Source organism: Lycorma delicatula, chromosome 7 (assembly GCF_047948215.1).
Source record: "Lycorma delicatula isolate Av1 chromosome 7, ASM4794821v1, whole genome shotgun sequence".
Taxonomy (NCBI): Eukaryota; Metazoa; Arthropoda; class Insecta; order Hemiptera; family Fulgoridae; genus Lycorma; species Lycorma delicatula.
This window is the reverse complement of record NC_134461.1, coordinates 54,631,375-54,658,690: the sequence shown is the minus strand read 5'-3', so window position 1 is coordinate 54,658,690 and position 27,316 is coordinate 54,631,375. Positions and strand designations below refer to the sequence as shown.

The following is a 27,316-nucleotide window of genomic DNA, read 5'->3' as shown; positions in this document are numbered from 1 at the left end:
GGTAAGCTTTCGGGCTTAAAATAATTATTTATTAATTATGTGATTAGATAACATTTCTGATATTCGTTCGATATTTCACTACCTATTTATTAAACTACTCTGCGGTTTCTTGTTAATAATTAATCTACATGATTTTTAAATTTGCATTGATTTAAGTTTTTCATGCAACATCACGTTATTTTTTTTTAGTTTGGTTTATTAAATACCGTATTTATTCGAGTACCTCCCTCACTTTTTTCTTTGAATTGGAGAGAAAAAATAAGGGTGCGGGGCTTACTTGAAACATAGCCTTTAGCAAGGATAATTTATGTTAAGTAAACGTTTTCTTAGAAGTACCTAAATTCAATCACATAAATATAGTTACTTTAGGCTTTCGTTTATCAATACCGGATGCTCCTTATACAGAATACACCCTTAATTATTAACATTCTGTTCATATTATCGATACGAACGAAGTTACGGTGTTTTTATAAAACTGATTCATTCTGTATAGGCTGCATCCGGTTCTAATGACACTACAGTTACAGTATCAGATACCCATCGACGTCTTGTCTATTCGCCATAGTCATTGTACTGTTTGTATATGTGGACGGTTATGTGCATTTTATCTGTTTAGTTTATCATGTAAAGTTTAGTACGGTGATTTATTTTAATTACGGCATTAAAATGAGTACAAAAGGACAGCGTCTACGATCTTTTACAGTAAATGAAAAACTGCGTGTTATAGAAGAGGTTGAAAACTTGGAAATCAGGCGGCAGGAAGAAAATTTGACGTAGATGAAAGATGCATTCGAGACTGGGGTAAGAAGAAACAACTTTTGGTGAAAGGCACTGGTAATAAAATGGTTTTTCGTGGCTTAAAATCAAAATACAGACATAAAAAAAAAATTGTATGACTGTTACGGAAAAAAGGAAATGCGGTTTTGCTGTCACGACAGAAATGTGTCAATCATATGCTCGTGAAATCGCTAAATCATTGAATAAAGTTGTTTTTAAAGCAAGTCGTGGATGGATAACACGATTTTTTGCACAAAATGATTTGCAACCACTAGATGTCTGCATTAATAAGCCTTTCAAATCTGTATTAAAACAACTGTACAGTAAATGGATAGCTGATGAAAATTTCTTTCTCATGCCTACAGGAAGAATAAACTCCCAGATTTTAACCGGATTTGTGTTTGGATAAAAGATACTTGGGAAGGTATTTCCACGGAATTAGTAAGGAAAAGTTTAAAAAAATCCGGAATATCTAATGAACTTGATGGTAGTGAAGACGATCACCTTTGGCACAGTGACGTGGAGACTACCGGTAACTCTTCTACAGACATTGACAGTGACTGTGATTAATTAAAAACAAAATCCGATATTAAAAAGTGTATTGAAATGATCCTTTTCAACATGAGACTTTCTTTTCGTTTTACTGGCCTACTGATTCTGAACTAAACTAGTACCTACGGTAATTAATTATTAATGTAATATTAATATTGTAATTTAAATTAACGAATTAAGTGCTTTACTTTCTGAATATTGTCGTATTTATGTATTTTTTTATCATATCTGTTGCACTTTAAAATACGAGTATATACTCAATTTTTTTTTTAGAATTTCGGTCCGGAAAATCGAGATGCGGGGCTTATTCGCGGGCGGGGGTACTCGAATCAATACGGTACACAATAAGAATTTAAATGTTCAATTTAAATCGTAATAGACTCGTCTGTATCAAGATAATTGATAGACCGGTCTAATTGCGTATTTAAATAAAATAACTTTTATTTATTTGAATTTTTAAAATGAGTTATCTTTGTAATCTTGGTAAAACTTTAGTCTCTTTCTCATCAATATGTATGAATTCTTTGTGCGTCGTTCGTTCTATTTTATCTTAATTCAACATAAAACGTTGATGGCAATTAGTTTTCATCAATTAAATACATAGTTATACTTACTTTCATCAACATAGCGGGCTCATTTTAATGTTTAATTAATAAAGCTTATAGAATATTAAGCTTATTAATATATTCTCAACATAAAATATAATTTTCAATATAAAAAAGAAGTACACGACTGTATATGTATGTCAAATCAATTTTAAAAACAAAACAAAAAAATATATAAATCTTAACCTAAAATGAAAAACCTATCAAATTATTGAATGACTTTCTACACACTTTTTGACTATTAACAATAAAAATTAAAAATGTTCGTGCTAAAAAACAGAATATAGAATATATTTTTTTAAAGGTGGGGGAATAGTTTTAAGAAAATTTTCTAAAAATACTCGTACAATATTTTCTTTAAGCTTTACAAATTTGTCTCAGTGAAGGCGTCTCTTAAACGTGGCTCAATCGACAGAAAATATCTCCAAGATTTGTTCTGTATACTCCCAAGGTCAGGGAAATACGTTTACGCAAATAAGCCGACTCATAATGCAATCGTAGGCCCTTTCATTATCCATTACTGTTTAGGGATTCTGAACACCTCAAATTCGACAGTTGTATCTGTTAACTTTCTCGCACGTATCAAGTCTCATCAGTTTGTCTCATCACTAAATAACAACGTATCAAGATAATTAGGATTGCTTTTGACATGATATATTTCTCTGCAGCAAACTAATATAGTAGGGGGAGATCATTTGGTTAATGTATGAAGGGGTTGTAATTTGTACGTTTGCAAACGGAGCCGCTTATGAACATTGTCGTGAACAGTGGAATGAGGAATTTTCAATTCGTAACTAGCCCGTCTAATTGACTTTCCAGGACTGGCAGTGAATGCATTGCGTATATTATCCACAGTTTCGTCACTAATATAAAGTTTTGGATGACTTCCACTTTCTAAAACCAAGCTTCCAGTCCCTCTTAAAGTCGTATCCCACTAACGAATATACTTGGATACAGGAGAATATACAGAAACAGGAGGATACGCTTGGATCGATATTCCATTCAGTTCGTACACACCGTTGAACACGCGTAACTGATTGAAACAACTTTAACGAAGCACACACTGAACCTTCTGTTGTGGGGTCCACATCTCACAACTGCATTGTGCTTGCCTGCGCATACGTATTCCGCTGATCTTGGTAATATACGGAAAAAGTTTTGATATGTTTCCTGTCGACTGAGCCTACGTTTAAGAGATTAAGACCGCTGGTTTTTTAAATATAGGTCATTACTTTTATATATTTATATATATATTTGTGTCGAAACTAAACTAATAGTAGTATAATAAGTAAAATTATAATGAAAATGTATATATACGAGATGTGGCTATTAAAAAACGAGACTAATGCTGCTACAGAAGAACTGCGCATGCGCCAAATTCTTACCACCGACAGCTGTGTAGCGTGTAGCCTTCTCTTTTAATTGTTGCCACTCCAGTTCTGTAGACATATTAGTGTGGCCGCGGGCTTCGTTTGGATAACATCTGTTTTTTGGTTTGCCGAAAAATAAGTGTTTTATTAGAGCAAATAATTGTGAAATTTCATATGAAACTTGGAAAAACCAGTACTGAAACTTATCTTTTATTATAAAACGTATATAACAATGAATTTTTATCACGCGCGTGAGTTTTTGAATGTTTAAGCGTCTCCAAGATGGTTGAGAAGACGTTGAAGATGATGTTCGCCCTGATCCCCTTCCACGACATAAACGGGCTCACTGAATTCACTGGGTTCCTGAAGATCAAACTATTTATCAAAATAGCCTTCAGATCCATGCTCAACTCCGTGAAAAAATAAGAAATAAACGATCCGAATTTTGGAAGAACAGGTCATGGGTTCTCTTCATCAGGACAACACACCGGCTCACACTGCATTGTCTGTCAAGACGTTTCTAGCGAAGTATAACATCCTAGTATAGAGCATCCGCCTTATTCACCTGACCTGGCACATGTGGCTTTTATCTGTTCCCCAAGGTCAAATCTACGTTAACAGGAACAAGATTTCAGACCGCTGAAGTTGTGAAAGGGAAAGCGGCACGCATCATGAAAGAGCTCACAGAAGAAGACTTCCAACACTATTTACAACAATGAAGAATTCCCCATGAAGCGTGGGAGTGATAGAGAAGGGATGTATATTTGAGGGCATAATAACTAAATATGTATGAATTTAAAATAAAATATTTTACACCATTAGTCTCGTTATTTAATAGCCACACCTTGTATATATATATATTGTATGGTATGTCAAAAATGCTTACCTCAAGTCGTTACAAATCCAGCTAATAATAATATAATATATGTTGTAGTTCTGCAAGTTAAGTTTGGTACACTTTCTGTAAAATGAACGGTAGAAAACTAAAATTAACTATATATATATTATATAGGAAAAAAAATGTAGTTTTTTAAAATTTACATGCAATTTTTGTTTGAATTTAATCTGAATTTAGATTTCATTTGCTGCATATTTATAAAATAAATTACCAGTATTTCTCATAATTTAGTTTTTAAATTAGAAAAATCTGATTTTGTTTCCAGCAAAGCGTATGTAATAGGACTTTTTTTTTTAAAGTGGCAAAAATTAAAAAAAAATAACAATAAATGGGTGTTTCCCATTACAATAGAAACGAATCGGCGGTAAATCAAATGGCTACGAAGGAAGAAAGCAAAATATATGATTTTATAAAAAGCTTATGAAAAAGTATTTTCATAATATAATATCTTTTTAAATAAATTTTTACAAATAAAAGAATTATTTAATCTCAATACCTTAAATTACTTCGTAAATTTGAAAATACGAGTAATAATAAAAAATAAAGTTTAAAGTAGCTTTAATAATAAATACTATATATTACTGTATTATTTTGAAGGTAAATATTTTCCTCCGTGCTTTGATGTTTTGCGTGTGAAAACTTATTAAATATTTTGTGACGGAAAAATCTATGTTTTTATAAGCCAGTAATAACTGTTTCACGTTTGGCCTTAGGTAAATTATTTATAATTTCTTTCAAAAATTAAGATTATAATCTTAAAATATTTGCTAAGTACAGTGTAATTTTCATATTTATTACATTAAAATAATGTTAACATTATAATTATAAGGTCGAAAGCAATAATTAAAAATAATTATAATAAATGTAGTTGACTAATTAGGATTGTGAATTTCGTATAACAAAAGTAAACATAAGTTTTATGCAGGATCAGATATTTTTTGTTACAACTTTTGCAGTAAATATTATGCTAGTTCCTTTTATTATGTTATACAGCAATTAATGAATATTTTCAAAAAATGTTGTAGTGGTAAAAATAAAGAAAACATTTCTTACAAACGTAGTTCGGAAATTCTTTGTTAGCGAGTATTGGCGGCGAAAGATTCATCTTGATTTACGTTCTTCTAGTAAAACTGAGATAGACTTGGAGGAGTAAATTTAGTATTTTTATATAAAATCTGAGTTAAAAAATTGAAAATATGTTTTCCAATACTATATTTTTTCGAGAAATTTGGGTTAAAAGACAAAAGATCGGGTTCAAAAAACACTACTTTATGTTTGGCGTAAAATATCTTTGTTAAATGGTCATAAACTTAGAAATTTTAAATAAAACTTGTATAGAATTTAATTCTGAGTAAAATACTTTGAATAAAATGTACAAAAAATAAATACAAAATAAAATAATGTCGACGTTTATTAAAAATAAAACTTATCAAAATGTGGGAAATTTTAAGTAGGTATTAAACAAATTTTTAATATCACAAAAGATTTAAATATTTTAGAACAATAAAAACTTTTAAAAAAAGGCAAATTGAATAAAAAAAATTATTACACATCTTTAAAACTAATTGCAAATTAATTTTATCTAAATTTAATCGATGGATGGTGGATTTTGTTTTTGTTTATTATTTTTTTTAATTGGCAACCGACTTTTATGAAGGTAACACAATTTTAACTTAAATTTAATTATAATTATACGTAAAAAATTATATACTTGAATATTAAATTAATACCTTCAAATAATTCGTGATGATGGAGAAGTGACTCCAAAAACACTCGGATACGTAATAAAAATGAATTTATAATAAATTTGTTGGTATGTGAAAAAATGATTTTATACAAAATTATATTTTTTTGTTATCTAAATTTGTTTGAAATAATTTATTGTATAATTTGGCAATACTAACAGCTGTTTTCAACAATTAAGTATTTTGTATTGCATTTGAACAACAATAAACATTTAAATAAGTGATTGGAGTAGTTTTTGTATGTCATCTAACAATGCTTTATAACTTTTGTTTTTAATAAACTTCAAAATTCTCATATTTGTAATTAGTTTCTGTAAGTTTATTCATACTATTTCACTCGGAATTAAATTCTCTACAAGTTTTGTTTAAAACCTTTGTGTTTATTACTCATTAACGTAGTTATTTTAATCTAAACATTAAGTAAGTTGTTTTTGACCCCCTTTTGTGTTTTATCCCGGACTTCTCGATAAGTATTTATATATATATATATATATATTATTTTTATATATATTATTATTATTATATATATTATTTCTTCTTTGAGTGCAGATTGATTCCTGTGTTTTTATTAGTTTTTGGCAGGGGGTATCAACCTGAGCGCTTGAGAGGGGGATTTTTTTTAATACTCTTTTTGGTTTTTTTCTCCTTTTGTTTAGAATTTTTTATTTAAATAGTTCTTATGGTTATTTTAATTATTTATTTTTTGATTTTCTTTTAAATAATTATTTAATATTTATTATTTTATTTTATTTTTTAATCAGGTTTCCTTAGTTTGGATTTCATTTGTGGTTGCCTAAAGCACATGTAGAGGCTCCTACGTCAGGTTCAGTAATTTTAGCTGGTATCATGTTGAAATTGGGGGGCTATGGGTTTATTCGTTGTTTGGGCTATATTTATTATTTTTTAGTTGATTATGGTTATTTGTTTATTAGTGTTTGTTTATTTGGTTGTTTTTATATTAGATTATTTTGTATAATTCAAAGAGATTTAAAGGTTCTTGTTGCTTATTCTTCTGTATGCCATATAAGATTGGTTTTTTGTGGATTATTTACTATAACTGGTTTAAGGTTTATTGGATCTTTATCTTTCAAAGTTGCTCATGGTTTTGTTTCTTCAGGTCTTTTTTATTTGATTGGTATCGTTTATGATCGTTTGGGGAGTCGGAGATTTTTTGTTGTGAGGGGTTTAATTAATTGCCTTCACTTTTTATTTTTATTTTTTTTTATTTTGTGTTATGAATATGTCTTGCCCTCCTAGACTAAATTTATTTTCTGAAATTTATTTAATTATCTCTATTTTAAGATGAAGATTTTTTTATATATTTTTTCTGCTTGTTATAGAATTATATATACACATTTATATAACTTATCGAGAAATACTTATTGAGTATAATAATACTTATAACATATGTATATACGTATGTTATATGTATTATTATATACAGATCTGGGACCTATTTTTTCGGGTCAAATTTCTTATAAAAAACACTAAATTTACCTTTTAATTTGGGTACAAAGAATACCAGTGTAACTTAATTTTACCGATGGCGTAGAAATCAGGCCGAAATCTTTCACTAGACATCGCTCCTTATCGAAGCGTTCCAAATTTATGTTTATAACTTACTTTTTTTATTTTCCCCATTAAAACATGTCCTGAACGTTTGTTACATTATTCGTGAATCATTATACATATATTCTCAAATAATAGTTATGTAGTTTCTACCGTATAATTTTGGAATTTCATAATCTATGATATAAGTTTTTATTAAAATTTCTACTAAATGATGTTATCTGTGGAAAATTTTAATATGGAAATTTTTATTAAAAAAAATTAATAACAAATTTGATTTGAAATGATGTAATTTGACCATAAACCTAAGAAATATCTCTCACCGTTTACCAATATTCATCGTATATTAGGTTAAATTATCCATTATCAGAAGTAACGTTTCCTCATTAAAATTTTCTCTTAACGAAATTCGTCTAATTAAAGACTGTTTAATTTTACTTTCACTTAGAGAGAAGTGAGAATAAGAACCTTGGATAAAACAGGTGTAAGAGTATAAAATCCAAGAGATTTGGATTAGTGAACGCATTTGTAACCAAGATCTACTGTATATTAGACTTATAAAGAATTACCAAAAGAAAAAGAAATGGAGGTCATGGTATTTAATTTTTAAATCGTATATTCCCGAAACTCCTTCGGTACTCTGCAGAATAACGGTGTAAATACGTCTGCATTAAAGTGTCAGAGTGTTTTTATGTGTAAATAGTATTTTAACGTTATCCCTTGTATATAATGATAAATAAATACATGCTATTTGAATAAATTAAAATTATTCTACATACTTACTGCTTGATAAACTCTCTTGGCTTCCTGCGAAACAAAAACAAATTCGTTATTTACAATCTTACACAGTAGTACAATAATACTTTTATAGAAATATATTTTAACGTAATATGTTGCCGTATCATCAGCTTCTATTTTTAATTTATTAAAACGCATAACGTATCCTTTGCTTCCTCTGTTTTATTATATTAGATCGATTATATCTTTACCGATGAGTTAAATATTAATAACTTAAATCATAAAACGAGTATAATCGTCTTTTATTTACTGTTAACGGTTCCAAAAATCACTATTTTTGGAAAAAAACTTAACTAAGCTACTTACTTGGCCTTACTATTTGATTTTACGCTAGGATGATACATGTAAAGATAAAATATATATGATAATTATTTGAAAAACAACTAATGTTTCTGAATAATCGTTTAATTTGAGAATTTTTGGTAAACCTGTTGGCACTATTGATCTAGTTCAATTAATAATAGAAATATGTAGGATGTAACTATTAAAATCATTATTTGAATTTGTAGAAATTATGTTTGAAAAAAGCTATTTTAAAATAGCCGCTGAATTAATTACTGCAAGAGTTAAACGTATTGAAACTATTAGGAAAAATATTGACCAAATTATTGACTTATGTTGTTACTAAATTGTTGATAGATATAGGAAGAATTTTTGGGTGAAATCTTTTTTTATTTTTTTTTAAGGATTGGTGGGTCTTACAGTTTTTGTCGTTACATAGCTATCCTCTTTGTCGTCTCGTACTTTATTTCCTCTATGATCTCATCCAAATATTTTTGTCATGGTCTGTCCCCTCACATTGTTTTTATTTTAATTTTTTTTACATTTTATGTATTCTAAAAAAATACCGCTTCATTATTTACTATCTCCAACCATAGAATCTTTAGAACTCTCCTCTACCAAAACACTTCGAAAGCTTCAAGTCTTTTAACTTTCTCAAGGTCATTTTTAAGGCGAATTAGTTAATTTGATAGTTTGAGGGTTGTAAGTTTTGGTAGAGGGTCGTGGCTGGAAGAGGCCATACGAAGGCGATAATAGCTTGAGTAAATGCACTGATGGAAATGTCTGCCGAGGCGTATCGGTGGCATCCTGACAGGGGCCAGATTGATGACGTATCATCAAGACTTATTGACATCTTATAAAGTTCACAGGTTTTAAAAAACGATCTCTAATAAAGTCCATCAGGGTTAGTAACAGACGGGGTAGTGTGGCGACCGGGATTGTCATAAGGCGGTGTGTCTTTCCCTACGGAGAGTCAGGATGTTGACATCATCGTACCAGAGTCAATAAGAATAATTTTCTTCTGAAAGTTTACTGTTTGTCAACCTTACAGTTTTTAACGAAGCTATTTTTTTACTTTTAACAACTATTTCTTAACTGTTCTTAACTATTCTTAACTGAAATAACTATTACATGAAAATAGTTAATAACTGGGAAATCGTACAGTAGAAAATGCAAACATCGGGGGAGAAAATGAGAAAAAAATTATGTACGCAGTTAATAGGGCATGTTTTTAGAATCTTTTTGATGTTTTCATTCAAAAATATTCGAGTAATTATAATTGGTAATTTGAATAAACTTAAACAGTCATCAAAAAGGGGATCCGTTATTAAGTTTTTGAAAAAACTTTCTTTGCATCTTCCCTTTGCTCAACCAAAGGATTGGTGGGACTTGCAGTTTTTGTCGTTGCATAGCTATCCTCTTTGTCGTCTCGTATTTTATTCCCTCTATCGTCTCATCCAAATATTCCTATCATCCTCTTCTCCCTCTCCTTTTTTCTTTTTAATTTAAAAAAAAAAAAATTATTCATTCTAAGAAAATACCTCTTCATTATTTACTACCTCCAACCATTCAATCTTTAGAACTCTCCTATAGCAAAACACCTCGAAAGCTTTTCTGATTTTCTTACGGTCATTTCTAAAGCCATTTTTTCAGATTTTATCGCAGAGGTTAATATAACTACATACATAAAATTATTTCAAATTTCCTTAATTCATAAGTTAGTACTCAGATTTAATGATGTGATATATCCGTTTCTAAGAAACAGAGTCTTAGAAACGGGTAATACTAGCCTTTCTACAAATATACATGTAGAATAGACACCTACTCACACAAATGTATATTCACATTAGAAAAAAAATTTTTTGTTATACTTTTAGTACTTTTGAATTCACAGAGGGATCTCAGGTGATAGAAAATCTCAGATGGTAATTGTTGACCGATAACAATATTTTTCCTCGGTTACTCGATTATCATAATATCACAGCCGAAAAAATAAAAGTATGACAATGAAAAAAGGCAACTAGAAAAAATTAAGAAATCTAATTTTATGAGGTAAAAATATATAAAAACCTTGTGGATGTTAAATAAGATCTGTTAAAAAAAAATTGTAATAGCCGAGCGGTAACTGAAGATATATATATATATTGCTATCGGTCAAAAATGACTCTCTACCATTCCTGAATTCAAAAGGACTAAAAATAAAATATGTAATATTGTATATATGTAAAATACCTTATAATAGGTTAAAAGGTTACAAAAATATTAATTTAAAAATAAAAAAATAAAATATTTTATCAGTTGTTTTTGTAAGGTTTTTTTTTAAAATATAACTAACGGTATAAATACACAGTTCGCTTTTTAACGATTTTTCAACGAAGAAAAACTTAATACTGGTTATTTCTTGGAAATAATTGTTGTCAATTTATTCTGTGAGGTGTAGTATTTACTTATAAGCGATGAAAATTTATTCAAATCCACTTTTACAAGAAAGTGACGTCTAATAATATTTATATCTTACATATACGAAGGGTGGAGAAAAATATTATGCATCGCAAAGTAGGCAGGTGGGTTAGTTTAAGAAACACATCATCTTGTTCTAATATTCAGTCCATTACGGTGTATATTTTGTCTGCCTTATGTATATATATATTTTTTTTTTATTTAAATTTTGGAAACGGAATTGTTTGTGTAAATAATGATAATAATAATAAAAACAATATATCATTACCATACCATATTCTGTATTTTCTAACCCCATGCTGCTAAAAATTCTCATTTTCTTTTCTTGTAAAGTAAAAGGGTTTTCTTTTCAAATCAATGAAAAGGAAGTATTTCGTTATTATTATTATCTTTATTACTACTTCTTTATGAAAATCTCTGTGACATTTCTTTCGTCGTTTATTCTAGAAAGCTATCTGTCTACAACTGTTTTTGTTCAAAATAAAAATATTGAATATATGATGTTAAATCAATCACAGACGATTTTCCTTTATATCATTCCATTTTATTATTTTTATAGGTGTGTTCGATTTTGTTTTATTATAAAGCGGACTCAGATTTTTATTAGCTTTTTGGTTTGTCTTTTTTATATACTTAATAAATAATAATAATAATAAATAAATAAATATATTTGTTTGTTGTGTGTGTGTGTGTGTGTGTGTGTGTGTGTGTGTGTGTGTGTGTGTGTGTGTGTGTGTGTGTGTGTGTGTGTGTGTGTGCATGTGGGTGTGCATATGTGTGTGTGTGTGTGTGTGTGTGTATGTGTGTGTGTGTGTGTATGTGTGTGTGTATGTGTGTGTGTGTGTGTGTGTGTGTGTGTGTGTGTGTGTGTGTTTTGTTTGACAACAATATTCGTGTTATTTTTTCCGATAAGTTTGAAACTTAATTTATTTCTTAATAACGTTATAAAATTAATAATATTCCTATTTATTTCCTAGTCATTTTTTTCCTGCCTATGGAATTTTATATCATTACCAAATCCCCATTGCAGCTTCGACCGCGCTATACGGTTACTTGCGTTTCCTGTAGCGGTCAGTCGTTTTACTTCATGTTTATTATTTATGTAACCGGAGGCAGGTCCAGTCAGTCACACACAGTAACGGTGGTACTGGCTGTTTTTTTTTTAACTACAGCGCCGTATACCTTCGCACTCTTAAAAAAAATTGGAATTAAAAACTCCCGAAAATTGTTTTTACATTTTTATCAGAAGAGTATTTGCAAACCCAAATTTACTGAATATCTCGTTTACTATAGTCGGGATTGGGAAAATTTACAATAATTTTTCAAAAATCTTTTTACCTTTCTTTCTTCATCCCCTTTCAAGGTCAAATTTCAAAAATCTAGAAATTGGTTTATTGAAGTGAAGATTATACTCGCTAAAAATCAGATTGATTTCTTAATTTTTTACCAAGAAATTAAAAAAATAACAGGGATTCAAAGAAAATTCAAAAATCCATTTCAACCATTAAAACTCGGAATTTCAAAACAAAATCTAGAAATTGGTTTTTAGATATTTAAATCATTCAGTTCAAAGCCAGCTCACACAGATCAAACCCACTCACGGCTCACAATGCATTAAAGTTTGTACTTCGACCGCAAATCTCCACTACTACATATTTATATTTTTAGAGATTTTTCGAGATGAAATGTATCCAAAAGCCTTCTCAGTTATGCCAAGAAATATCGGTAAAAATTTAGTAGCCGGTAGGTTTTTTTGTTTATCCCGAACAAAAACAAGAACCCTCTTCCTTTTTATATAATAGTATAGATAGATTATTTTATTCAATGTAAATTTAATTCTATTATTATGTAATATTATTCATTTGATTGTTTCGCATCATTCAGTTCAAACCCTGTTCAAAGTTCATTAATTCAATTTATTAAAGTTTTTGCTTTAATCGGCAAACCTTCACTACTACATATATATATATATTCCTTTTTTCGAGATGAAATATATCCAAAAACCTTCTCACTTATGCCAAGGAACATGAGTAAAGATTTAGTAGCGATAAATCAGGTAGTTTTTTGTTTACCCCGAACAAAAAACACTCATCCTCTTTACACATTAGAATAGATTGTGATTTTACTAAGAAAAATTTTATATGAAAACATTTTTGTCTCTTTTTAATCTATCTCGACGTGACGCCCAAGTGAAAATAATAAAAAAGAAATTAAACGTATGACTTATAATTTTCATATTGGCCCCTCTCATAATTTGATTTTTTTAAATTAAATTATTATTAAAATATAGATAATTTATTAAATGATTTCTGCTTCGGTTAGTAATCGTAATCTTTTTTAAATGTTTGTGCGTTCATCTAGATAAGCTAAGTATTAATATTATTACAACCCATTAAAATTTAATTAACCCAAAATACCGTCGTATCCTTTTTGTAGCGATTCGTGTAGTGCACTCCAAGCTTTAGAAGATTTTTACTCTAAACATTCTTTGGTCGCTGAAATCTATAATGCAGTCGCTGAGTTGAATCATCGCAAAACACAAGTGAATTTCTTAGCCGCGTGGGAATTTCAGGTAATGAAAGTGCAGATTCCTCTGCTAAAACCCTCCTTCACCACTCGTGTTGCTACTTCTGAGTTTATTAATTATGTAAAACAGTCTCTTCAAGCAAAGTGGCAAGGTGATTGGACGGCCACCGTTGATAACAAACTCCGGCACATTAAAGATTCTGTCTTACTATGAGACTCCTCATGCAGAAAAATTCGTCGTGTGAGAAAATGGTCCTCTGTCGGTTACGATTAGGATATATCAGAGTCAAACACGAGTACCTGATGTCAGCAGGACACGCACCACTATGAACACGATGCATTTGCCCCATGATTGTGCAGCATATACTTGTAGATTGCATACTTTGTTCTGCTTTGTATATGCTGGTCGTATATCTAAAATTTGATATTGTGGCGTATAGTTTTTGTTTTGGTAAAGTTTTTAATATGTCTCTTTTGTTTTTAATTTTTATGTTGTTTTTATTCTGTTTTCCGAGAAGGGGCCCTTACATCCTTCTCGGGTATTTTGAAATTCTATATTTATGCTAATTTTGTGTTTTTGTTTTTATTTTAAATAAATTTTAACGTATTTTAAAATTCCGACTGTGATATTAGTAGTTATAAGTTTTTAATGATATTAGTTTTAAGTTTTATTTCATTTTTAATATTTTAGTTTTATGTTATGTTTATTTTTTTATGTTAGTTATAGTTTTTAATTTATAGGTTTTATGTTAGTTCTTAGTCTTTCTGTTATCCAACAAGAGGCCCTTTTTCATCTTCTCTCGGAGTTTGTAAAGTTTTATTTTTAGTTGAATTTTATATATTTTTATTTCTTTTATTATATTACGCATATTTTAATTCTTTATGAACGCTTTTATTTCGGGCGATGATAACACAAAAGCGTCTTTCGCCCTCAAAAAAAAAATAAATAAATAAATAAATAGTTATTAAAAACTAGCTTGGAACGAAAGTTCATTAAGGAGATTTCATTTAAATACATATTTTTATTTGATAATTATGTGTATATAAGAGAAGAACGAGTGGTAAGTAGATGGCATACCGTCACCATTATTATTTATCTTGAAGGTTTTACTATAAAGCTTGATGATACACTACGTTTTTTCATTTGTTCGTCCGGAGAACAGACAAATAAATTATTTGACGTGCCGGCTCTTAAGCAAGCCATGTATAATTGGCCGTGCGAAAAACATGGACTTTCCAAGTTAATGCCAGCCACACAAGATGATTGTCCTTATGCCTTATAGCGAATACAAGCCGAATGGGAAAGTGCAGTCGTTTGAACACAAAGGCGTATTTGTGTCTCTGGGTATTAACGAAGTGTGAGGGATAAATATTCCTGCGTCATTACCAGTGATGATTGTCTTCTATTACTTAACATTTCTTTACGATATCCCTATTTAGGGCTTTTTGACCATTTCGGTTTAGCACCTGCAGACAAAGCTGCAGGAGATTTTTTACCATTGATAGAAATAAATTTGTTCTCAAGATGTATAAACGTTTGTTTATATTTTTACAGTGTAGTCTAAGACAATATTTGGGTTAGCCCTTTGTGCAACCCTGAGAATATCTTCACTTAAATTTTGTTTATATTTATCCGAAAGACATTGTGGATTTGATTGAGCGCAGTAGATTTGAGCTTCGTGATTATAACGGCGAGAATGTTTCTGACTTGTTTTGGGAAACATGTGACAGACGCCTCCGATATGGTCGTGTCCTAATGGTGATAATTTTCAAGCAATCCGTATTTCTGATTAGTATATTGTTTTTATGCTTCTCTGTAGTTTTCATTCAGTCGTTTCCATGGTAACGAATTTATTTTCTTTCAAAATTTTTGAGAACTTAATCGCAAAATTTGAGGTTGGTTAGAGGCTAAACTGAGTGAAAAGGGGTTTGGGGTAGTTTTTCAAACTGAAATGTAGATAACTATTTTTTTCTTGTTTGAAATTTTTACTGTGCAAAATTTTATCACGATTGGAATAAAACTAGATCTGTATAAAATACAAACGGACCCAATACATTCTTCTTTATATATTATAGAATACATACTTATTTTTTAAATTTAATTTCATATCAATATTTTATTTTGCCAATAAAGTTTAAAATTTGTAGGTTAAAGTAGACATGGACAATCTAAGTCCTATTTACAATCATATTTACAATCACTTTCGTAGGTAGAAACCACAGGTAGATTTCATCATAGTAAGCAAGTATAGAGGAGTTTACTTGAAATACACTTTTACTACCTAATATCTTCACAATTGTTCAAGAGGTTAACAGCTAGATGGTTCACGTGGTCATTAAGCTTTTTTTGTTGTTGGTTGCCAATCGATTGACTTCTTTTCAAACATAGGTAACCGCAATTACTCATGGATTTCTGCGTTCCGAACGAACCACAGCCCCAGCGTTATGAATCTCGCAAATTTATTCTGGAAGTGTTAAATAATCTTTCTATTGTTGGTACCCAAATTTGGATTCCGTATGTCCATATCGGTTTTATGAACATATTGTAAAATAATAGCTTGTTCTTCGAATATGGACAAATATAAACATAATAATGAATTTTTAACGCACATAAATAATGGTTCTCAATTCTAACCGTTTTGTTTTTTTAAATATATATTTAATTCTTATATTTTAATAGAAGCAACGGTTATGGTGATTTTTTGTTTTGTTTTTAATTTGGATAGGATTTCATCGGCGTCCCGTAGTAAATTTATTTTAATTTACTTTTTTATGATCTCGCCGCAAAAGTTTAAAGCTTTTGCGCGGGAGAAAGATGGAATTTTGTAGTGTATAAAAAATGCCTGACCGGGATTTGAATACATGATCTCCGGATAAAAGGTCGAGACGCTACCATTCCACCACGAAAATCAGTAAGTGAAATATTTTTTGAATGATAAGTTAAACAGTTTGTGGGTTTTGTTTTTTAGCCGTTGTTGCTTTATATTTATAGCATAATGATAAATAGCCTTTGTTCATTTTCCATTTAAAAGTAGTTCATATAAAAAAAAATCTGATGTGAACACCACATGACTTTCTTGACGCCTATTAAATTGCATATACATATTCTTAAAAGTACATAAAATTGTATTTCACTGATAACTTCAGATTTTTTCTTTTTTTTTTTATTGTTATAATTGATTGAATTATTTCTTATTGTAATTTTATTTTACAATTAGAGGTTAATAATTGTTAATAAATATATATCTTTAAATTAAAAATAAGTTAAAAGAAAAAAATAGAAAAGGAAGTCGGATTCGAACCGATTTGCCTTCTCCTAGTAAGATCTAAATATTTTATTAATTAAAATATCATTGAGTATAACTTTGGAACCGATGAAAATAAGTTCCATTATGTCGTTGCAAAGCTCTCAATGAGGACTTATTACTACAGAAAAAGTCCTAAATTTTGGTATTTTTTGGACACTTTTGTTTCAGTGGATTGCAATAAAAAGGGAAGGTGCACAACCAGATGCTACAACAGTCCTAAATCCAAAATTTCAACATCCTACGGCTAATCGTTTTTGAATTATGCGAGATACATTCGTACGTAACAGAGGTTACGCCGAAACTAGTCAAAATGGATTCAGGAATGGTCAAAATGAATATTTCCGTTGAAATCTGAAAACCGAAATTTTTCGCGATCGCAGTACTTCCTTTACTTCGTACAAGGAAGTAAAAATAATAATTTTTTATAAATTAAAATAACATTTATTTTTAATATACAAATAATTTAAACAAATTAAATTAAGCTCCACTGTGGCGGAGTGGTAGAAACTCGGCCTTTCATCCTGTGGTTTCGGGTTGAAATTTCGGTCAGGCTTGACATTTTTCATAAGCTATAAAATTCGGTTTTTATATTTCTACGTACAAGCTTTTCAAAGCTTCTGTAGTGAATTAATTCATCAAGCAAAAAAAAAAAAAAAAAAGAATAAAAATGTTATCTAATTTGTGTATCTCCAGACTCCAAGCGTCGATAAATAACTAAGTTATAATATTTTAAGTTTTAACGTCATAGATTACTGATCTGAAAAAAAATAACCAAAATTTACTTGAAAACGCTAAAAAAATTTATTACTATAAATATCCAAAATTAACTCTTTTTTTCGAAATATCAATAAACGATTTACTTATAACTGATGAAACTGGGTTTTTTGTACTTTACTATAACTGAAAAAATAACTGGGTTATCATATTATTATTATTATTATTATTACGTGATTTATAAAATATAGTTGTGTTACTTAATCAATCAGAAAATGCAACTGCATTTTCTGATGATTAAATAACAATTAAACTTGGTTGGTATTTATATTAATGAAGACATAAAGATATGTTTATTTAATCAAAATCTAATAGATAAACTTTATTCAATAAAGTACATTCAGTATTTTATACAAATAGATGGCATACCTAAAGTTTAAAGTTATCTTCATTAAGAATTGATAAACCAACTCTGTTTGATTGGAATTCAATGATTTCAGATACGGATGTTTATTTTTCATTTGAAGAAATTCCCTTGTGTTTAATACATTGATTTCGATAGACAAAAGAATTGGTAGTCGTTTTATAACAGATAATTAGAATAATTTATTTTGTCTACCCAGCAAGATAGTAAGTAAATACTGAGAAAATGATTTTTTTTCCTAGATAGAAATATCGTTTTACGCTTTTCTTATTTCAAAACTATTATTGTTGTTTCTGAACTGTTAATTTTCATTTTTTAATGAGTATTATTCAAAAAGAAAATCATTGTGAAATCTTTATACTCTATTTTAATATAGTTTAATGCACCATTTCCTAATTATTTTTTTAGAAATTTTTTATGAAAAAAAATTTGTAAAAAAACAACCACTCAAAAACAGTTAACAAAAATACAGATTTTGAACTAGTTGAGTATTTCGATTGATACAAATTAGTATCAATAAAAAAGAAATAGTAAAATTATTAAATACGAAATATATGTTTTTTATTTAGAAATTAAAATGTAAAACATTATATTATTAATGATATCTATCTGTATATATATACTATTATATAAAAAGGAAGAGGATTTTTATTTGTTCGGGATAAACAATTACTCGATCAGTCGCAACCAAATTTTGTTTCTTGGCATAACTTTACGAAGGTTTTTAGATATATTTAATCTTAAAAATATCAAGAAAAAAAAATTATATATATATATATATATATATATATATAAGTTTAGAATACTTGACCAGCGCAAGTTATTTAATAATCCACACAATAATGTAGCCTTGCTGGAATTAGAAAGACTTAGAAACCTCCAAAAGCCGTTGTGAAGAAACATATCTACCGCAGTGACTCCTGACGGCTTATGACCGTAAAAATAATCTAACAACCTGCTCTGAGGTGATATCTATGTAATGCAAAAGCCGCATCAAGATCGGCTCCGCTGCTTTAGAGAAACAGATCTCCTGCAGCGCCCCTGTCGGCTATAACCGTAAAAGATGGCTAAGAATCTGCTCTGAAGTGATATATGTGTAATCAAAAAAACCGCATCAAAATCGGTTCTGTAGTTTTTGAGGAAAATGGTAACACCCACTCACACACACACACACAATACCTTACCCCAAACGCATATGCGGTCTCCGTTCCGTCGTGTGTAATAAAATAATATTAAGTAAATTTAAAAATTTCTGTTTAACAATAATGGACTCTCCGAGGGGTCCGCACGAGACCTGCGTATGAGACTAGAGTGCTGTTGTATACGAGCACCTAGACCAGTCATCACCATCAACTGATAATAAACGGGGTGCCCCTAGGGCGCTGTTTTTGGAGGTGCAATAAGATGCTCTTTTAATATCTTTGCAAACAATCGTCTGATTTTCAAAATTCAAACGGGGTGTTAGTAGCTTGAAGCCCAAGATTTTCATGCATTAAGTACACTCTCGGTCTAACAGATCACGGTTATTCGGAAATTTACCTGTATATAACGTTTGTCTGTTTGTTTATTATTCCATCACGTGAGAGCCAACGGACCGATTACTTTCAAATTTTTCAGAATACATTCGTATTATCCCAGGGAAGCTTTTAGCCATTCACCGAGGTCCTAGCTCTCTTGAACGTTAAGATATTAGAAATATTCATTATTTCTTCGCCCCCAAGGAGGGTGAAATTATGAATTAAAGATATTCATTAAGGAAAAAACAGATTAATCCTTTCATTTCACTATTATATTTCTGCCACCACGGCAAAGAAATAAGTAATAATTTTTTCGTCGTCAAAGGTGTGTGTATTTTAGTTACCATAGTTACTATATTATTCTATCTTTTGTAATTTAGTTTCTTTTTCAAGTTTCTATAAAGCCTGAATACTGTAATTATTATTTATCGGTATTATTCTTACAACCATGAGAATAACATAACGTACAATGCGAGGATCCAGGAGGTGGTGTCCTCTGGGTAGATGGGAATGGTGACCAAAGCAAGCTCTGCGGGTGTCCAAGGAGCCAGTCCGCCTGGAAAATTAGGAATGCAAGCGAAACGAGCTCTGCGACCATGGTGTAGACTGGTTGGTCCGGGAGGTCCTGAGACGCCGCTCAATTGGCTCCGGGATTCGCCTGGATGGACCTGAGCTCCGAGAATCCAGGTACTGGCTAAACGGGCCGGCTAGTAAAGTATATTACAAATAAAATTCCAATATATCTGAAACGTTATACGTATTTCTTCCTGTATTAAAGGAAAAATTAACTAAAATAAAATACGGTGTTTGGCTTTAGTCGGGCCCAATGTCAGTTGAAAATGTAAAAGATACAGATTATAAGGAAACCTACATTTCCTGGATGTCTCTTCCAGGGGAATTTTATTATTTTTAATTAAAATTTGATTTATTTTTTTTTAGAAATACAGATGGAACTAATAATTATTATTTTTTTAATATTTTTTAAAGCAAATATTTTATTATAATGTCCTCATGGGAATTTTTATGAAAGGATTAATGTCAGATGTATATCTGGTCTTTTTCCATTTTATATATATTACTTTTCCATCTAGATAGCGCTATAGCAGAGCTACAGCTCTAGAAGGGAAAGTATTGTAATCGATCCAATTTGTGCATAAAGGACCTAAGGAACCCAAAATCCCAAAAAAACTGGATGGAAATTTTCCTGATGTTAAAACTTTTATGCACTTGTGTGTGTTCGGTGTTGGTCTCTAAATCATCTTATTTCAACAGGATTACTTGACTGATTTTGATCAAACTTAGTGAGATTACTTCTATATTTGAGACTTTGATGCCATTAATTTTCAACTTAAAAAATCAAGGGGGTGTGTCTGTAGAGCAAGGTCACCTTCAGTATCACGAGTTTCGTCTAATTAAGGTCATATTTTTCTTAGGCGATGTTAAAAATTAAAACAAAACAATATTGGCAAAAAAAAAGTTGCAAAATCGCACTCCGACCCCAAATAAATGCCGTTGTAGTCGACTGTTATGTTGTGATATCAGAAGTGAGCGGTAGAATTAAATAAGTAATATTTAAAACGTAAAAAAGTAACTCGGTCTGGCTGAGTCTCGAACTTGATCGCTCGGTTGACTCGATACCTGATGCATTAAGCCTCGCGGTTACACCAGTCTGACGACCGTACACGCGAAATTTGTTCTATGTAAGTTGTGAAATTACATTAGTTTAGTTAGTGCCGACCGTCGCCGATAGTACCGCAACACCTGCGCAAATTAAATACGGTATACGCGCGCGGTTTAGTTAGAATCATTAAATTAAATAAACGAAAAAATACATTTAAATAAAATGATAAATATTTTTATTTAAGTTTGTTTGTAAGTTGTTCATCAGAAACAACCTACAGTTATAGGACTTTCTCGGAACGCTTGCTTTAGCCGCGTGATGGGATAGTCCTACAACTGTGTTGGCAGATTTTTTTTTTCACAAGTAAATTAGCGTTTTATATCCTTTAAATAAATATATTCTCTATGATTGTAATAATCTAAAAGTAATCTTAAAAATTATTTTACTAAATAGTGGCAGCTTAGTTACCGGAAATAATACATTATTTTTTTTATTTTGTATCATAAAGGAGATAAAGAAGTCATAGGAATTATCATCTCTAAAAATAATGATGTTCATAATAAGATAATAGTTGTGTTAAAAACATTTCAGTGAGGTTTACGACCTGTGAAAAAGGAGATGGGAATCAACTCTACTTCATACCTTCACTTATTAACGGGACTTTACGCACGAAGAGGTATGAAGATTTTTTTTATTAAATTTGAAAATTAGGAAATATAAAGAAATTAATCAAGGGTATATAACCACTGTTAATTTACCGTGGAATTTCAACATTAAAAAATTATTTTTAAAGCTACCCGCAATAGATCTTTCTTAAATAGATTTTTCTGAATAGAATATGTATAAATAAAACTGTTGTGTTAAAACTGGTATTTAATGCGATAGGTTTTACAAAAAAGTTTTTTATTTATGTTTTCTTGATTAACTTTCTTTGTTTTAATTATCAAGAAATTACTATTTTAAAAAAGTGAGTGAAGGATGACTGTGAGCCTACTGTGTTATGATTAGTGTAAACTTTTGAAATTAATTAACTATTGGTATTATTAAATAAATTTAAATCTAGTAGAAGTTTAACGGTTTTTTAAAAGAGTATTTTCATTGTATTGTAATTAAAATAAAATGTTAATAAAAAAAAGTTGATAAAAAACTACAGTATAAAAGAATCATGTATGAAAATTTGCGATTTTAAAAGTGTTAAGGGATTAGAAAATTACACACTGTTTAAGAGAACTATACATTATTTAATATTTAAATAATTTAACACACAGTAAAATTGACAGTAAATTTGAGTCAATTTTTATTGATTGAAAATAAAAAATAGTTTGATTAGTTTACGGTGTTTTGATGAAATCAAGGCCGTTATGTATATAAAGGTAGAGTAGATTGGGTGTTTAGTCTGAAGATATAGAGTACACGATTATAGGATAGACACTTGATTGTTATTTGTATACATTACTAGCCTAAATATACATATAGTTAAATTGGAGTGCCTATATGTTAAGCACAAATTAGTTCGCAGTAATAATAACATATTTGAGTGAGGTTTATTACGAGATATACATATATATATATATATATATATATATATATATATATATATAAGAAATATTATTGTAAGACAGCGTGCTTTTTATTTTATTTTTTTTATTAAAGTTACTTCAATATTAATTTAAAAACCGTCTTATAGCATCCACTATCGCCTTATCGTTAACAACTACTATAAACCATCTTTGAGATTCACATATATCGCAATATTATATAAAATTTTTTTTCATTTATTTTTTACACTCTTCTGCTAAAACTGTTGTTAATTATATAATAATAATAATTAGTGTTCTTAGCAGAAAATATAATAATAATAATGATTTCAATGTTTTCTTTGTTAATTATTGTTCTTCCTGTTTCTTAGCTTAACTATTTTATTATACGTTGGCGCGTTTCGGTATAACTCCGTTGTCAAAACTTACTATACTGGTACTTTTAAATTTCTGCTAGTCTTTATATAGCGTTTACTCAACGCCCCTCCCTATACTTGACATCATTCCATATCTTACCTTCTGTTTGTTTATTTGTCATTAACCGTTATACTTATCTTTTAATTTTATTTATCTATTTCCTGTTTTCAGTGTATTGAAGGTTTTGAAAATAACACGAAAATACTTATTAAAAACAGGAAATAGATAAATAAAATTAAAAGATAAGTATATCGATGAAGATAAGCGAATGTGGCCTTCTAAGCATCAGATAAAGGGAGAGACGTTGACTAAACGTTATATAAAGACTAACAGAAATTTAAAAGTGCTAGTACAATAAGTTTTGACAACTTCGTTTTGGAGTAATTCCGAAACGCGTCAACGTAAAATAGAATGAAACTCGTCGAATAATCGTGATTTTCAATAAATGTAACACATTCGAATAAAAGGCTTAATAAAGAAATTTCAATTATCAATAAAAGGCTTAATAAAGAAATTTCAATTATCAATATTAAGTACCGCCGTATAGAGAAAAAGACAACATATATTGGAGCAAGATCGTGTACATATGATTGTATTATATTTTTGTATTAAGGTATCTATTGCGAATATTTTTAAAAATATATATTCTTAATATTTAAAATAATTATTATATTACCCCAAACCCTTCTTTAAAAAAGAATTAATCTATTTTTTGTTAAATAATTGTTAAAACCCTGGACGTTATATCGTAACAGGCAGAACATTATAAGCGAAAAAATAACCAAAACTGGTGTATGGAGCTTACGATATTTTTCAAAGTTACGAGCATTTATTTATAAAATATTTTAAACGTCAAACATATCATTATTCTTAAGCTGTGATAATGTAATTTTACTCATAAATAAAATAGTAGACATCTCTTTTTCAATATATATATTTTTTTTATAATTACCCTGCCCAAATTTATTGCATATATAACTGTTTTTTATATGTCTGTGATATGTTAGCTTTATTGAATAGTACATAAGAGTTTTCTTATTTAAAAAGCCTTCATAAAAAATTACATTATAAAATTTCGTCAAGCAGTTATTCTTAAAAGAGGCAGGTTTTTTTTCTAACAGGTTTCATTTCACGGTACTCAATTATAATGTACCGAAAAATATTTTACCGTACTTTGTTGATGAGCTATTAATATTGTTACAAATCCAATGAGTAGAAGCATTGAAATTTTCTATACTATGATTTTTTTTTTGTGTTTAACCTCCGGGTCCACCGTTAGGTATTGCTTCAGAGGATGAGATGAATGATTTGTAGCGTGTGTGAAAATGCCATGTCTGACCGGGATTCGAACCCGGGACCTCCGGATGAAGGGCTGAGACACTACCACTCGCGCCACGGAGGCTGGCCTAGATTTTGATTTAAGTATCATTATTATAACCTATTATTCAATAGTGGCTGGGTTTTTGTTCCAGATTTCTCTTGTTCACTTAAAATTAATATATAAATGATAGATAACGTTTTTAAACAGCTGTACCTAAAACGCGACTAAGCTAATATTATATGCGGAAAAAATTGAACTAAAGATTTTTATTCTACCAGTTGACTCAACAGTCATTTACAAATACAGACAAATGGTAAGCTTCTATTGTAGCTGTTTTTGTATTGCGCTCGTGTATTGGGAATTATTTTATTATTTTATTATTATTAATAAATAGAAAAAAATCTCTGTTATTATTTGCATTCAATATGGATATCATTTTATTTTACATTTTTAATTTACGAAATTTTCAGTCGTCATTAAATTTAATTTACTTGCTGTTTTATTTTGTCGTTTACTTACTTTTCTTTTTAGTATTTATTTACAACAATTAAAACAATAGACAAAAGGATAAGTTCAAAATTATGAGAAAACATATTCGTAGCCAAGTTATAAATATTATTAAATACTTTGATAAATAAAATTAAAAAAAAAAAAAAACAACAATAAAAAATTAATTTATTTTATCTACTTCAATCCGCAAACTGTAGTTAGCATTTTTCTTTCATGTGAAGTTAAAATTGGTTGCAGTGTAGAATGGTGTTTATTACAGAACTGTTCCGACCAATTCTAGAAGTAAAATTAATTTAATCATGCAGTATGTAGTTTTTTTTTTAATTGATGAATAAATATTACATTTACTTACCTGGATAATATAGCATTCTTTGTCTGTTTGAATAATTTGTGTCAGGAAGTGATATTTCACATTCTAATTGCGAATCAGAATCCAGATACGTCTCTTTTAAATCGGCTGTAGCAATTATATCAAATGCACCATGCCATGAAACAATTTGAAAATTAACCTCTGGTAGTGCGACTCTGAAAAAAAATTATTCGCACGGTTAAGTTATTTAAAATGTAACAAAATAATAAATTAACAGAAAAATCTATTTTAATTTAATTAATAACCAAAATTTATTGTATTCTATTTTTATGCTGATTAGTGAAGAATACTTAAAACCCTCATTTTGCCGTTTATCTAAAGGTTATGTAAAAATATTTATCTCAAAATTAAATGTAGCTTCTATTATTAAGTATATAATAAAACTAATAAACTTATGATAAAGGAAATTTGTTGTTTGGAGATTATTTCTGGTAGCTTTACAATAATATTACCGTAGCAGCTCTACGGCTGAACCGATTTAGATGTATGACCCCGCGTTGGAACCCTTACGTTACTGGGAGTATCATAGACTAATATATAATATTTAAATAAATTAATAGTATTTTTAAAAAATGTATCGGATGAATGAGTTGTTTTCGAGTAACTCGCATCTCAACGCTTCATTCTGAACGATTCGGAAACCTGATATCTCTCGTACACATGAAGTTGCCTTACTAGTGTTTTTACACGACTGCCCCAAAAAAGGGGTGTAATGTATTTAGGGTATATGCTATAGCAGCTCAACGGCTGAACAGATTTAGATCTGTCAATCGGACCGGAAGTGTCATATATGAAATCTGTAACTGATAAACCTGGTTGGTATTATTTCTCTGTAATATGTTTTATCAAATCTCCCTATCTCTGTTTAGCTGTTACGTATTTTTTTTTCTTAACAGAAGGTAGCGTTATACAAGAATCTATAGTTCTATTTTGGAGGCCGCGCTAGATAAAATTTGGAATAAGACTGCGATCTAAGAATTAACTTACAGATTTTCTTCGGTGGTACCTGAACATCCCCATCAAAAATGAAAAAGATATAGACTAAACATTTTTTTTTTAATCATGACTGTTTGGCACTGAATATAAAAATTATAAATATGAAACATCATAGTTTTTTTGTAAAACGTATGATGCCCATCAGAAATTTAAGGAGCACATCTTAACCGCAGGAACTACTACGCAACTCATAATAATGTATTTAGGGTATATGTATTTATGTATGTATGCTTATTCTACTGTAGCAGCTCAACGGCTGAACCGATTTAGATCTTTAACCCTAAACATCTAATGTTGGATTACTTACATTATCAGGAGTGTAATAGGCTATAGAAATTATATATATATATTAAAAATTCGCCAAGTACAAAATTAAAGAAACATCCTTATTTAATTTTAATTTAAAAAAATAATTTTTAAATTTTAAATATAATATTAAAAAAATCTTTAATTTTAATATGTACTTCGAATGGGTTTGAGATTTCTCCCATGAATTTGATTTTTGAGGTGGTTCCTGGCAATGTTTCCTGGATGATGGCTCTGGTCTTTTATCGACTCCAAATTCTTGTATGGTATTAAACATAGTTCGTCTGCCGACAGAGTTGTAGGCTTTTTTAAAGTTGACAAATGTGATTGTGGTGTTCCGAGATCATCTGATGTGTAGTATGGTCTTGCAGTTCCAGATTTGTTCGATATAGGCTTCCTTTTTTGAATCCTGCCTGATACTCTCATATATATATATATATATTTCTTTTTTCTTTTTATTCAGTAGTTTAGACAAATACTCGATTTAAAGTAGTTATACACACAGAATTAATATGGCATACCAGTACGCAAGCGATACCAACGAGAGTGAAATGTATGTATGTTCTGAAGTAGTAACGGAAGTAATAATAAAAAACTTTCAGAAATAAAAATTATTATCTTCAAAACCTCATACAACGTTTTTTATTTAATATCTTTACAACTTGAATAGCATGATTTTCAACTCCCAATCT

General features: G+C 29.6%; 1 protein-coding gene and 1 long non-coding RNA gene across 5 annotated transcripts in view; one reads left to right on the top strand and one right to left on the bottom strand.

Annotated features, from left to right (window-relative positions):
* Positions 1-27,316, bottom strand: part of LOC142327601 (uncharacterized) — a 342,500-nt gene that overhangs the window by 3,903 nt on the left and 311,281 nt on the right. For all 4 annotated transcript variants that reach the window (XM_075370801.1, XM_075370799.1, XM_075370800.1 and 1 more), the window contains 3 exons: positions 25,305-25,477; positions 8,300-8,323; positions 4,191-4,265 (listed from right to left, as the gene is read on the bottom strand). In XM_075370801.1, coding sequence (XP_075226916.1) covers positions 4,192-4,265; positions 8,300-8,323; positions 25,305-25,477 — 271 coding nt within the window. In that variant the 3' untranslated portion in view covers position 4,191. The remainder of the gene's footprint in view (positions 1-4,190; positions 4,266-8,299; positions 8,324-25,304; positions 25,478-27,316) is intronic.
* LOC142327603 (uncharacterized) overlaps positions 1-27,316 on the top strand; it is a 383,769-nt gene that overhangs the window by 109,397 nt on the left and 247,056 nt on the right. The window lies entirely within an intron of this gene.